General features: G+C 58.7%; 2 protein-coding genes and 2 non-coding genes across 4 annotated transcripts; all 4 read left to right on the top strand.

Annotated features, from left to right (window-relative positions):
* Positions 1-4,510: 4,510 nt before the first annotated feature.
* On the top strand, positions 4,511-8,092 carry PTGES3 (prostaglandin E synthase 3). The gene is made up of 8 exons (XM_023943320.2): positions 4,511-4,623; positions 5,053-5,166; positions 5,261-5,330; positions 5,753-5,851; positions 6,057-6,146; positions 6,343-6,405; positions 6,763-6,787; positions 7,227-8,092. Exons 1-8 carry the CDS (start codon positions 4,583-4,585, stop codon positions 7,244-7,246), a joined length of 522 nt encoding a protein of 173 aa, XP_023799088.1. The 5' UTR covers positions 4,511-4,582; the 3' UTR covers positions 7,247-8,092.
* Positions 8,093-8,948: 856 nt separating this feature from the next.
* On the top strand, positions 8,949-12,318 carry ATP5F1B (ATP synthase F1 subunit beta). The gene is made up of 10 exons (XM_086870293.1): positions 8,949-9,123; positions 9,673-9,855; positions 10,167-10,341; positions 10,487-10,608; positions 10,829-11,013; positions 11,105-11,263; positions 11,347-11,469; positions 11,553-11,765; positions 11,857-12,058; positions 12,135-12,318. The coding sequence occupies exons 1-10, from the start codon at positions 8,982-8,984 to the stop codon at positions 12,230-12,232; spliced, it is 1,602 nt and encodes a 533-aa protein (XP_086726419.1). The 5' UTR covers positions 8,949-8,981; the 3' UTR covers positions 12,233-12,318.
* LOC111945997 (small nucleolar RNA SNORD59) lies at positions 9,902-9,975 on the top strand. The gene has a single exon (XR_002871906.2). It is a non-coding gene; the product is annotated as a small nucleolar RNA SNORD59 (small nucleolar RNA).
* LOC111945996 (small nucleolar RNA SNORD59) lies at positions 10,677-10,751 on the top strand. Its single transcript, XR_002871905.1, has one exon. It is a non-coding gene; the product is annotated as a small nucleolar RNA SNORD59 (small nucleolar RNA).
* Positions 12,319-12,774: the final 456 nt, after the last annotated feature.

Genomic DNA, 12,774 nt, shown 5'->3' with positions numbered 1-12,774 from the left:
GTCACCACGGGCCGAGCGCGCGCGGGGCATTGTGGGAGCGAGGCCGCGCCGAGCCCCGAGCCCGCCCGGAGCCACCGGAGCCGCCGCCGGAGCCCCCGGAGCCCTCCCGGCACCGCCCGACCGCCGCCGCGCCGCCCGCGGAGCCCGCGACACCGCCCGGAGCCCGACCCGCACCGCGCAGGAGCGCCCGCCACAGCCGTCGCAATCCGCCATGTGAGGCCCGGGGGTGGGAGCGGCGCGGGCAGGCCCCGCCAGGCCCCGCCGGGCCGCCGGCGCTGCCGCGGGAGCCGCCCCGGCGCCGCCGAGCGCGGGCTCCCGCCGCGTGCTGACCTTGGGCGGCCCCGCCACCGCGCCGGTGGGTCTTGTCCCGGTTATCGGTTGTGCCCGGCCCCGGTTACCGGGTGAGGGCGGAGCGCCCCGGCTCGGCCGCCGGCCCCGGTTCCCGGCTCGGCCCCGGCGTTCCGCGGTGCGGGCGGGATCTCCCGTCCCCGCTCTGGGCTGTGTGGAATGAATGGGGCCGCGCGGGTGGCGGGGGGTGTTTCGGGGGGTGTTGCGCGTTTCTCGGTGGCTCGGTGGTCACCGGCACCCGCCGAACGGTGGCGGCCGAAACCGCGGAAAACTCCCGGTAAGTAACGCGTGGAACCATCCAGAGCGTGCAGGCGAGCGAATCTGTTTGTAAACTTCCAATTTTCCACGTAAAATCCATCCCTGGGTTTTGCGCTGTCCCTGAGCGTGTCCAAGGCCAGGCTGGACAGGGCTTGGAACAGCCCGGTGTGGAACGGGATGGGCTTCCAGGTCCTTTCCAACCCGAACCGTTCCAGAATTCCCTGAAATTCGAGGAGCGAAAAGGCCCCTCAGGAGGAGGTGGAAGCGCATGGAAACCCTTGGGGCAGCCGTGGTGCTGCTCTGCCCGGTGCGGGTGAGCCGCTGGATCTCCCGGTGTGTCCACGTGCATCCCGAGCGGAATCCCGTGCTCCCGGCTGCTGCAGTGCCAGGGAGCCCTAATTAACCTCCCTCCTTGGAATTCTCCCGGGGCCGCTTCAGCCACCCAAAACCAGCTCGTGGCAGAGCTCCGGTCGGCGTGAGTGTTCCCTGGCAGAGCTCAGGAAAGAAGAGCCGGAGTTTTCCGTGTGCAGCGTGACACTCAAGAGGGAAAAGTGGCTGGGAAAGAAGAGCTGCGGTGGCCTGGGAGCTGCAGGCAGCATTCCCGCATCTCCAGCGGCAGGACAAGGGGAAACGGCTTCCAACTGCTAGAGAGCGGGATTAAGTGGGATATTGGGGGAAAAATTCCTCCTCAGAGAGCGGTGAGGCACTGGGATGGATTTTCCAGAGGATGCCCCATCCCTGGAGGTGTCCAAGACCGGGTTGGACAGGGTTTGGAGCAGCCTGGGGTAGTTGGAGGTTGCACATGGCAGGGGGGGAGGCTGAATGAGCCTCAAGGTCCCTTCCAACCCGAACCATTCCATGATTCTCTGACCTCCACGTGTCTGGCTGGAGGGACTGGAGGCAGTAGCACTTCCTGAGGTTTTGTTTTGTCAGAAATTTGATCTGAGGACAGCGTTATGGGGACCGGTGGTTTTCAGTCCCTTGTCCCCAGCCAGGCTTTTACTTTTGTTCTCAAACCCTAAGCAGTGGAGGTGCTTCATCTTAACATGAGTGAAAGTGAGAGAGTGATCAAGCTGGAGCTTTTTGGTGTAATTTCTGTAGATTTCATCATCCTGAAACTGCAGCGCTGCTGCATCTGTGTAGAATTGTCTAAAATCTAAAATGAGGCTTTTTTTTAATGAAAAAAACACCTTTCCAGGGTCTCTAAATGAAAGGAAAAGTCACTTTGTAAAACAGGTTTTTTTGCTGTCTGGGAGGGGAAAATCTGGTTGAGGATCTGACTCCTACAGTGTCCTCGAGCTGGGGGAGCTGTCAGGATCCTTCCAGGAGACAAAGATGGGATCCATAGGCACAGGATACAGACAGAGAACACGAGAACAGGTTTGGAAACTTCCTCAGAGCCACAGATGGGGAGATTTGGGATTCCACGGGCGAGTTCAGCGTGTCAGAAGCTGCTGCTGCTGTGCCAGAGACCAGGATATATCCAGGGATATCCAATAGAGCCCCCGTGGATCAGGCAGAGCCTTGAGGGCTCTGCAGTGAAACTGAGCCTCCACATTGCCCATCAGTGCTGCTGGGAAACTTCTAGAACCTGTTCCACAGTGCTGGAATAACGATTGCCATCGGAATGTGGGGACTGGAAGAGCCAGAGGAGCCGTGGGGGTGGCCGTGGCTGCTCAGGAAGTCCCCAAAACACAGGTGGACGGGACAGAGGAAATCCTCACTGGAAGGGAGCGCTGGGAACCACCCAGGATGGAGCACGTTTAAATTCCCTTTTTCCAAATCCCACGGGGGTGCTGGATAACCAAAACACCCTTGGCACGAGGCTGAGCTCCCTCAGGATTCGGGTAACAGGTGGTGGGTCAGTGCCTGTGAGAGGAGATTTTCCGTGGGTGTGTGGGAACACTGGGAGCACGTGCAGGGCTCCCCACGGGCTGCTGCTGTGTGTGGTTGTCTCCTGGGAATCTCCGTGTGGGCAGGAGACAAAAAGCAGCTGCGGCTTCCGCCTCATCCCAACTCTCCGGCGGGTCCTGCGTTACTGGTTGGAACGGGTGAGTCCTGACTGGAGCTCACAGGGAGGTTTCCCTCCTCCCTTTGGGAGGTTGAGATTGGAAAAGCAGATAAAAGGAGGAGAGGCAGCTCCAGCGCATTCCAAGCACACTTGGGGTGGATTCCCAGGAAAGCAGCGCAGGTTTAGGTTCAGAAACGCGAATTATGGCCGAGTAAAACTTAGCTGGGATCTCGCTGCTCTGCAGCTCTGCCATGTGTGTGTGTTGCCTTGAGCTGAGTGGGATTTCTGGAAGCGCTGGGAGGTTTTTTGGTGCCTCAAATCCCCAATCCTGGCGGAGATGCCGAGGTCAGGGCCGGCAGCCGGGACGCGTGCGGCTCCCTGGGAAGGCTGGAGATGTCTCCATTGACATTGAGAACTGGGAAGTGTTAACACCATTCAGCCCCTGCGTCATCCAGGCAGGGACACTGAGATTTCTGTTGGATAATGGGGCTGGAGCGACGTTCCAAGTGCCCCACGCTGGGGGGTTTTGTCTCCCAGCACAGAGGGAACAGAGCAGGGCATTTCTCATCTTCCTTTCCTCTTGAGAGTCTTTCATTCCCCATTAAAAGAGAAAATCTGTGTCCAAGAAGGGTTTAAAAATACCACAGTAAGAAAATTGCTGCTCTGCTGCTGCACTTCACCTGAATAAGGTGATAATTAATATTCCCTGAAATGCTGCTATGGGGAATGAGGGGAAGCATCAGGTTTTCACCCCTGGAACAGCTGAAACTCAAGGCTGAATTCAGAATCCTCTTGTTTTTATGCTGTTGGAAATTAAATCCTTGGACGTTGGTCTCTGCCCAGGTGTTGTGGCACCTACAGGAGGCTGTCCAAGGCATCGTGGCCATTCTGCTGCCTTTCCCTGAGCTGGCACCAGTTTGTCCAGGACTGTGGCACTGGGGGAGCTCAGAGGTGACTGGTTTGGGGTTCAGCTGGAGCTGGGCTGTGCCATGGTTGGGTTCATCCCTAGGAAACGTGAATGGGAGCAGCAGGAGCCTTTGGGCGAGTCCCTTTGCTAAATGTGCCGCAGCTCAGTGCCAACAATTAATTGATGGTCAGGTGAGTCAAAATCTTGATGTGGAAGTTTAGCAAAGGACACCTTAATAAACACCTTAATAAAGGACACCAACAATTAATTGATGATCAGGTGAGTCAAGATCTTGATGTGGAAGTTTAGCAAAGGACACCTTAATAAATGGTCTGAAAGGTTATTTTTTGGTCAGATACTGGCTGAGAGAGCAGCACCAAGGGCCTCACCTTGGTGAGCTGGCAGCTGCTGTCACAGGCCGTGTCACATCAGCTTCCCTGGTTTAGATCCTTGTCCAGCTCAGAGCCTTCCACCTCATCCCACTGCACATCTCTGCAGGGGCATCAGCTGGGAAAAACTCCTCCCTGTGAGGCTGGGGAGGCACAGGAATGGCAGATAAAGGGGGTTAAAGAGGAGATTAAGATGGGCTATTGGCATGAAATACCTCCCTGCGAGGCTGGTGAAGCCCTGGAATGGATTTCCCAGAGGATTCCCCATCCCTGGACGTGTCCCAAGGCCAGGTTGGAACAACCTGAGCTGGTGAAAGGTGTCCCTGCCGTGGCAGTGGGTGGCACTGGCTAAACTTTAAGGTGCCTCCCAACCATTCCACGATTCCCTGAGCTCGGGAAGACAAACGAGCGTGAGGAACGGCCGTGGCCTCTGTGCCTTAGCAACAGCCCTGCCGGGAGACTGTTTGGTTCTCCTGGAATGCAGGCGGTCCCTGGGCTCGGCCTCAGTTGCCAGGGGAGGACTGGAAGGGGGGAGGGAGGTGTCCGAGCCCAGCCAGGTCGTTTTCCCCGCTCCACAGAGCACAGAGAGTTGCAGGTGAGTTCTCAGGGTGGAACTGCAAACACAGGAGTTGGTCCAGAGCTCCCCTGGACACGCTGTTGATTTTTGGGATGGTTGTGCAGAGGCAGAACAATTCCATGGGAGTCCCAGTGTGAGTATTTGGGAGCTTGTAAAGAGGCTGGAGCAGAGATTCTCCAACCTGTGCTGGCTTAATTGGGTTACTTTGGGTTTTAACTCTTTGCATGACAAAAACCACTCTGAAGTCTGCCCATGCAGCTGTTGGAGGTGGTGGAGCTGCTGCCACAGTCTGTAGTAGCTCATCTTGAAGTTTATCAGAATTTTGATCTGCTGAAACGTTTATTTCAGTCTCAGATTTCAGTGGCTCCTCCCAGGAGCTTTCTGGGGGCGTCACACACCGAACGCATCATTTCTTTTTATTCCTGCTCTCTCCTTTCATCTTAAATCACCTTTCAAGAACGACAGGAAGCTCAAAATGCAGGTTTTAAGCGCAGAAAGAAGTGGTTTTTGGTTGGATTTCTTGATGCAAATCAATGCCCTTGTGTCCCTGCTGTGCCCACAGGCAGCCTGCCTCTGCAAAGTGGTACGACCGGAGGGACTACGTCTTCATCGAGTTCTGTGTTGAAGACAGCAAAGACGTAAATGTAAATTTTGAAAAGTCCAAACTCACGTTCAGGTGAGTAATTCAGGCCTAAGGAGGGCTGAGGAGAAGCAGATTTTTTTCTAGGAGATGTTTTCAGGTTAAATACGGATTTCTTTTTCTCTTGCAGCTGTCTTGGAGGAGGCGATAACTTTAAACATTTAAATGAAATCGATCTTTTTAATAATATCGATCCAAATGTGAGTATCCTGACTCTTCTGAGTTCTCGATGCTGGGGAAGGGCTGGCACAGGTTGTCCAGAGAAATTGCAGATATTCCATCCCTGGAAGCGTTCAAGGCTGTGTTGGAGCAACCTGGGCTAGTGGAAGGTGTCCCTGCCCATGGCAGGGGTTTGGAACTTGGGTTTTTTAATGTCCTTTCCAACCCAAACCATGATTCTGTGATCCTAAAAAATACCATCTGTTCTTTAGGCTGCTTCCCTGGGTTTTGGGAAAAATTGTTCCTTAGAACATAAAAGCTCCAAGTCAGATCCAGGAAAGCTTCTCTGGGTGGTATTTTCCAGAACAAGGAATAAGGGAAGAGGTGAAGATAAAGGAGGGGTGTCAGCAGTTCGTGGCGAAGGTCATCCTGATGGTACTCATGGATATTTGGTCTTTTTCAGGAATCAAAGCATAAAAGAACAGACAGATCCATCTTGTGTTGTTTACGAAAAGGAGAGTCTGGTCAGGCATGGCCAAGGTTAACAAAAGAGAGGGCAAAGGTGGGTCTGGGCATCTGCTGCCTCCCCTGGCTTTTAATTCTGTGAATATTTGGGTCATGTTCAAATTCTGGAGCAGTTTTGGGTCACTTTGCTGCTCTTTATGCCACGGCAGCTCTCGTTAACTTGCCTGTTCTAACCGACAGCCAGTTCCTTCCTTGTCCTTAAATAATTCCTTGTCCTTAAATAACTCCTGGTTTTGGTGCAGCTCAACTGGCTCAGCGTGGACTTCAACAACTGGAAAGACTGGGAAGATGATTCAGATGAAGACATGTCCAATTTCGATCGCTTTTCTGAGGTAGGGAACAACAAATTCCTCAAGTTTTGGGAGTTTCCAAGATGAATCTGAGGCTTTTTTTGCACCATCACTTTGTAATTCCTTCACGGGGGCAACTGATGTGTTAAAGCAAGGGGGGCCTGTTGGTTTAGGGCAGTTTTGGGTGGAGAGTGGGGTTGGATTCACCCCAAAGTGTGGCTGTTCTGTCTCTGAGCAGATGATGAACAACATGGGAGGAGACGACGACGTAGACTTGCCAGAAGTAGATGGGGCAGATGATGTGAGTATGTGGGTGTAGTAAACACCTGCAGGGCTGGCTCAGAAGTCCTGCACTCCCCCCTCAGCGCTGAAAAAGGTTTAAATAGCCCCAAACCTTGTTTGCACAGGTGATGTCACCTGGGGAGGCCCCTTCCCTCCGCTCTCAGCGGTGCTGAGGGTGCTGGGGACACCGGTTTGGTGTCTGTGTCTCTCTGCAGTGACTGGGGGGTCACTGTGGGTCTGCAGTGAGGCCAAACTGAGCTCACTGAGACTTCTGGAACCTCAAAATCCAGATTTGGGAACAGCAGCTCTTTGCTGATGGGTGGGGTGGCAGAGGAGCTGTCTGCTCCACTTAAAGGTTGTTTGTTCTCCTTTCCAGGACTCACCAGACAGTGATGATGAAAGTAAGTTGTTGTTGTTGTTGTTTTCCCCTCACACACCTGCTGAAGGCTCTGATGCAGCCTCGGGCAGGGCCAGCAGATGTTCCTCCTGGCCACCAGCTAAAGCCAGCCCTGGGAGAGTCAAATCTAATCTGGGAAAGCCTCTTCATGCAAGCCCCAAATACCAGTTTGACCTTCCCAGGCAGCTGCAGTCCAGGGAGGCTTTGGCTTTAGGAGCAGCACGTGCTCGGGGTGGCTCTGGCACGGCTTTCCCTTGGGAAGAGCCAGGGGGGAGGGCAGAGGCCCCAAACTGCCCCGTGACCTCCTTGGTTGGAGGCCAGGTCATCTTGCTCGTGTCCCTTGTGACATAATAGCGCCCTGGGAGCTTTTAAAAACCAACCAAGCAAAAAATAAAAACCCACAGACCAAGCCTAAAACCACTAATTCTCTCTTTTCCCTCTAGAAATGCCGGATCTGGAGTAAGGCAAACTGTCGTCTTCAGGGTTTTGGGGAAAGAAGTTCATCACAACATTTCATAATTGAGATAAGAATTCCTGAGTTGATAGCCCTAAAGGGAGATCCTGCATCCTTTAACCCATTTTCAGTCCATTTTAAATGGCTTCACTGATGGTAGGTGTGTCCCATGGCACGGGGCGGTCTTAAAAGCCACGAGAGGCAATAACGTTATGCATGAACCGTTTTCCAGACTTCCAAAAAACAAACAAAAAAACACCAAACCGACCCAATTGAGGTGTAGGCAATCCGTTCAGAGCAGTTGCAATAAAGTTTACAGAGCCTCCTTGCCTCGTAGCAGATGTAATTATAATGGGAGAACCCTGAATTAACACTTGAGTGGTAAAAGAGCATTTTTTTTTCTCCCCCCCTCTCTCCACGGCCTGAAATTGTTTTTACCGGGAACAAAAACTGTTGTCATTGGCTCCCCAAATTCAGCAGGCGAGGCGCATCCCTCTGTGGTGTCTTCAGGTCTGTTCCACTAAAAGTTTGTATTGCAAAAGGAAACTTCAAAAAAAATTCTCCTCGTTTTTGGTGTTCGCCCCCGAGCGGTGCCGGTGGCCGGAGCCTGCCCCTGGTCCCGTGTGACCCCCAAACCTTTCCACCTCCTCGCCCGGGGTGCGAGTGGCTGTACATTGTTGCTTGTCAATCTGTACATTTAGACCAAATCGTATTTGCACTGTGGGTTTGGCAGCAAGTGACAGACCGTGGGGCGCGCGGGCGCCTGCGAACCGGGCTGAAAAACCTCAATTTATGTTCAGAGCAGCTGGGATTTTTTTAATGTCTGCATTCTTTCTAATAAACTGTTGAAGACTCCCTGGCTCTCCTTCGGCCTGGGCCCTGTGCATTCCTCAGCGCCGTGGGGGCAAAGGGAGGTCAGTGGGGTGGGATCCCCTCCTGGGAAGGGTCACTGGGGTGGGATTCCCTCCCGGGAGGGGTCACTGGGGTGGGGTCCTCTCCCAGGAGGGGTCACTGGGGTGGGATCCCCTCCCGGGAGGGGTCACTGGGGTGGGATTCCTTCCCCTTGGGGACAAGAATGGTCAGTGGGGCAGGTTCCCCTCCCTTGGGGGGCAGGAGAGAAATGGTGCGGTGGTCCCCAGTCCCCAGGTGGATTGGTGGGGTGGGGTTTTGGCCTCTGTGAGACAGCAGGGGCCGGTGCCGCGGGGCCAGCCCGGTACCGGGCGGCCCCCGGCGGCGCTACAGTGACAGCCGGGGCGTGAAGCGGACACGGTGTCCGGGAGGAGCGGTGCTCTAGCCCTCGGCCGTGCGGGACAGACACGGGCCGGTGAGGGGCGGCGCGGCGGGGTGGTGCTGCGGCGCGGGGTGGAGCAGAAACGCTACCGGGGTGGAGGCGGGCCCGGCCCGGGCCCGGTGCGGCCTCAGACGCGGTCACGGCGCCCGCCCAAGGACAAGCGCGGGACACGTGCGCCGCCACTTCCGCTGACCTTCGCCCGGGACACGCCCCTTCCCCACACCCCGCCCTATCAGGCCGCAGCTCATTTTGATGGATGGTTCCAAAACCCAATCGTGAGGAGACTCAGAGCGGGCGCCGCGTCGGTGTGACCAATGGAAGCGCGAATTCGCCCGGCGCCTCTCGGCGGTGCAGCCAATGGGTGCGCGGTGCGGCGGTGACGCGCGTCTCTGTGGCCCCGCCCCGCGGGGGCCGTGAGGGGCGGGCGGGACGCGGGGCTCAGTCGGCGCCGCCATGTTGGGGCTCGCGGGTCGTTCCGCCGCCGCCGCCGCCGCCGCGGCCCGGCCGCTGCTGCCCCGCGGGGCCGCCCCGAGCCGCGACCTCCTCCCGCTGCTCCTCGGCCGCGGGGCCGCCCCGGCCGTCGCCGTCGGGGCGCGTGAGTGCGGGGCGAGCCGGGGTCACCTTGGGGCCTGCGCGGGCGGTGGGCGCGGCGTGCTGGTGGCCAGGCCCCGGTTACCGGGACGGGGTGGGATGTGCCAGGCGGGCAGGGCGAGTGGATGGGCTGCGGCAGAGGAGTAGCGGCCCTGGGGGGTGGGCGTGGGGGCACTCAGGGCCTGCAGGGACTGCGGGTGTGCCGGGGGAGGGGGTTCAGGGGGTCCCGGGTGCGCTGAGGGAAGGGGGTTCAGGGGGTTCTGCGTGCACCGAGGGGTGCGGGTGTACCCCCAGTGGGGTGCAGAGCTCCTGGCTGCACTGAGGAGGGGCATGGGGGTCCTGGGTGCATCGAGAGAGGGGGTGAGTGGTGCACCGAGCGGGGTGTGGGGGTCCAGGGTGCGCTGAGGAAGGGAGTTCAGGGGGTCCTGGGCGCACCGAAGGAGGTTCAGGGCTCTCGGGCACACCCCAAGGCCTGCAGGGGACCCCATCTCCGCACCCCCAGGGCCCACGGAGCCCGGAGCTGCCCGACCTTGACTCGTCCCTCTCCCCCCAGGACGGGACTATGCCGCCCATGCAGCCCCTGCCGCCAAGGCCGGCTCCACCACCGGCCGCATCGTGGCCGTCATCGGGGCCGTGGTGGATGTGCAGTTCGACGAGGGGCTGCCCCCCATCCTGAACGCCCTTGAGGTGCAGGGCAGGGAGACGCGGCTGGTGTTGGAGGTGGCTCAGCACCTGGGTGAGCAGCTGGCACGGGGAAGGAGGGGACGGGGACGGGGAGGGGTCCTCCTGTGATGATGTTTCCAATGACTTTCGTTCTCCTGAACTTGCTGAAGCCACGGATTTCGATCTGAGGAGGAGGAAGATGGCTGCCCGAGGGCTGTGGCTGCAAGGGCTCGATTTTCCTCAGGGCTATTTTATTCCTCCTGCTCCTCTTGGTCCTTCTGCCAGCAGAATGTCCCCTTGGCAAGCCCTGGGGAGGCCACCAGCAGCTGTCCCCAGAGTCAGTCTGAGGACACTGTGGTGACTGCTGTCCTTGGGCCTCGGCAGGAGAGAACACTGTGCGCACCATTGCCATGGATGGTACGGAAGGGCTGGTGAGGGGACAGAAGGTGCTGGACTCTGGTGCTCCCATCCGCATCCCCGTGGGCCCCGAGACCCTGGGCAGGATCATGAATGTCATTGGGGAGCCCATCGACGAGAGGGGCCCCATCACGACCAAACAGTGAGTGATGAGGGGCTGGAGGACGCACCAGGTGTGAGCAGGGAGGTGGCTCTGGCTCTCCTGGGTCACAGTGGGGACTGTCCCCTGCCACCCCCAGCCTGGGGGGCTCAGAGCCGCTGCCCACCCCCTTCCTCTCCTGCTCCAGGTTTGCTGCTATCCACGCCGAGGCTCCCGAGTTTGTGGAGATGAGTGTCGAGCAGGAGATCCTGGTGACAGGGATCAAGGTCGTAGATCTGCTGGCTCCCTATGCCAAGGGTGGCAAGATCGGTACGTGACCCCCAGAGCAAGGGTGGCTGTGGGAGGTGGGCACCTGATGGTCCCTCTGGGGAACTTTTCCTTCGCTGATGATTCACTCCATGACTTTCGTTCTCCTGAGCTTGCTGAAGCAACGCTTTTTCTATCTGAGGAGGAAAGAGCTGAAGGGAGACGCTGAGGGCAGCCAGGCTGGCTTGGGGCTGAGCAGGACCCTTATTTCCCCCCCTCCCAGGTTTGTTTGGAGGTGCTGGCGTTGGCAAGACTGTGCTGATCATGGAGCTGATCAACAACGTGGCCAAGGCTCACGGTGGTTACTCAGTGTTCGCCGGCGTGGGCGAAAGGACCCGTGAGGGCAACGACTTGTACCACGAGATGATCGAGTCTGGGGTCATCAACCTGAAAGATGCCACTTCTAAGGTGTGCAGAGACCCTGAGGGGGTTCTGGGTCCCTTGATGCAGTACCAGGCGTGGCAGTGACGCCGTGCTGACCCCAGGGTCCCACCTGCAGGTCGCCCTGGTCTACGGGCAGATGAACGAGCCCCCGGGCGCCCGCGCCAGGGTGGCCCTGACGGGGCTGACGGTGGCCGAGTACTTCAGGGACCAGGAGGGTCAGGACGTGCTGCTCTTCATCGACAACATCTTCCGCTTCACCCAGGCCGGCTCCGAGGTCTGTGCTGGGCACAGGGGTTGCACCTTCCCCCTTGCTGCACAGCCCCTCGTGCTGTGCCACTCACGCTCTGCCCCTCACAGGTGTCAGCCCTGCTGGGCAGAATCCCCTCGGCCGTGGGCTACCAGCCCACGCTGGCCACTGACATGGGCACCATGCAGGAACGCATCACCACCACACGCAAGGGCTCCATTACCTCGGTGCAGGTGAGGGCAGGACCAACCCCAGGGTCCAGAGGGGCTGTGTCACCTGCCTGGGACCGACTGTCCCCTCTCCTGTGTGTCCCCAGGCTATTTACGTGCCGGCCGATGACTTGACTGACCCTGCCCCTGCCACCACCTTTGCCCACTTGGACGCCACCACGGTGTTGTCCCGCGCCATCGCTGAGCTGGGCATCTACCCGGCCGTGGACCCCCTGGACTCCACCTCCCGCATCATGGACCCCAACATCGTGGGGCCCGAGCACTACGACGTGGCTCGGGGTGTGCAGAAGATCCTGCAGGTGAGGGGGCTGGGGCAGCCCCTCCCCGTGGGGTGCTGGGCTGGGGGATCAGCACTGGCCACTCAGCCATCCCCTGTGTCCCCCTCCCCAGGACTACAAGTCACTGCAGGACATCATCGCCATCCTGGGTATGGACGAGTTGTCCGAGGAGGACAAACTGACCGTGGCCCGTGCCCGCAAGATCCAGCGGTTCCTGTCCCAGCCCTTCCAGGTGGCCGAGGTCTTCACCGGCCACATGGGCAAGTTGGTGCCGCTCAAAGAGACCATCAAGGGCTTCAAGCAGATCCTGGCAGGTGAGGTGGCCCCCGGGGGGCCTGGGGGAGCCCTCTGGGCCTCCCACTCCCCCTGTGACACACTGTGTCCCCCCAGGTGAATACGACCACCTGCCTGAGCAGGCTTTCTACATGGTGGGGCCCATCGAGGAGGCGGTGGCCAAGGCAGAGAAGCTGGCAGAGGAACACGCCTGAGCCCCCCTGAACACCCCCACCCCCGGCTCCGCTGGGGCCGGACCCCCAGTATTTAACATTTCCAATAAAACATCGGTGAAAACGTTTGCGAGCTGTGTGTGCTGTGACTCCTGTTCTCAGGGGGCTGGAGGGATCCAAGTGCTGTGAGCCCCCAGCCTGGGGGGACCCCAGGAGGGGGAAGAGCCCCCCTTTGTCCCTTGGGGTCTCCAGGAAGGGGGGAACCCCCTCCTCCTCCTCCTCCCCACAACAGCAGCGTCGCCCTTGGTCTGCAGGGACAGCCCGGGGTGACAGATGCCGGTCGTGTGTCTGCCCAGCCCGGTGTCCGTCTGTCTGTCCCGGTCCCTGTCGTTCTCCCCGCCCCCCCCGCGCAGTTCCAGCTCCACCATTTCGCAGCACAAAGAGTCGCCCCGGCCCGGCCCCGGCAGCTGCCACTTTGTCCCCGGGGTCCCGGGGGGCCGCTCCGCCCCGACCTCGCCCAGCGCGGGGCTGGATCCCCCCGAGGGCACCGGGACCACCCCCAACTCCCGACCCCCTCCCCTGCT

This window comes from Cyanistes caeruleus, chromosome 32 (genome assembly GCF_971803275.1).
Source record: "Cyanistes caeruleus chromosome 32, bCyaCae1.hap1.1, whole genome shotgun sequence".
NCBI classification, from domain to species: Eukaryota; Metazoa; Chordata; class Aves; order Passeriformes; family Paridae; genus Cyanistes; species Cyanistes caeruleus.
This window is presented reverse-complemented; position numbering and strand designations above follow the sequence as displayed.

What these genes read in the sequence shown, in the direction of transcription:
- PTGES3 (XM_023943320.2), top strand. Translation starts at nt 4,583, where the DNA reads ATGGTTGTGCAGAGGCAGAACAATTCCATGGGAGTCCCAGT. An exon ending in AATTCCATGGGAGTCCCAGT is followed by an intron (nt 4,624 to 5,052) that starts GTGAGTATTTGG and finishes CTGTGCCCACAG; the next exon opens with GCAGCCTGCCTCTGCAAAGT. An exon ending in AAGTAGATGGGGCAGATGAT is followed by an intron (nt 6,406 to 6,762) that starts GTGAGTATGTGG and finishes TCTCCTTTCCAG; the next exon opens with GACTCACCAGACAGTGATGA.
- ATP5F1B (XM_086870293.1), top strand. Translation starts at nt 8,982, where the DNA reads ATGTTGGGGCTCGCGGGTCGTTCCGCCGCCGCCGCCGCCGCCGCGGCC. An exon ending in GGCCGTCGCCGTCGGGGCGC is followed by an intron (nt 9,124 to 9,672) that starts GTGAGTGCGGGG and finishes CTCTCCCCCCAG; the next exon opens with GACGGGACTATGCCGCCCAT. An exon ending in GTGTGCAGAAGATCCTGCAG is followed by an intron (nt 11,766 to 11,856) that starts GTGAGGGGGCTG and finishes CCCCCTCCCCAG; the next exon opens with GACTACAAGTCACTGCAGGA.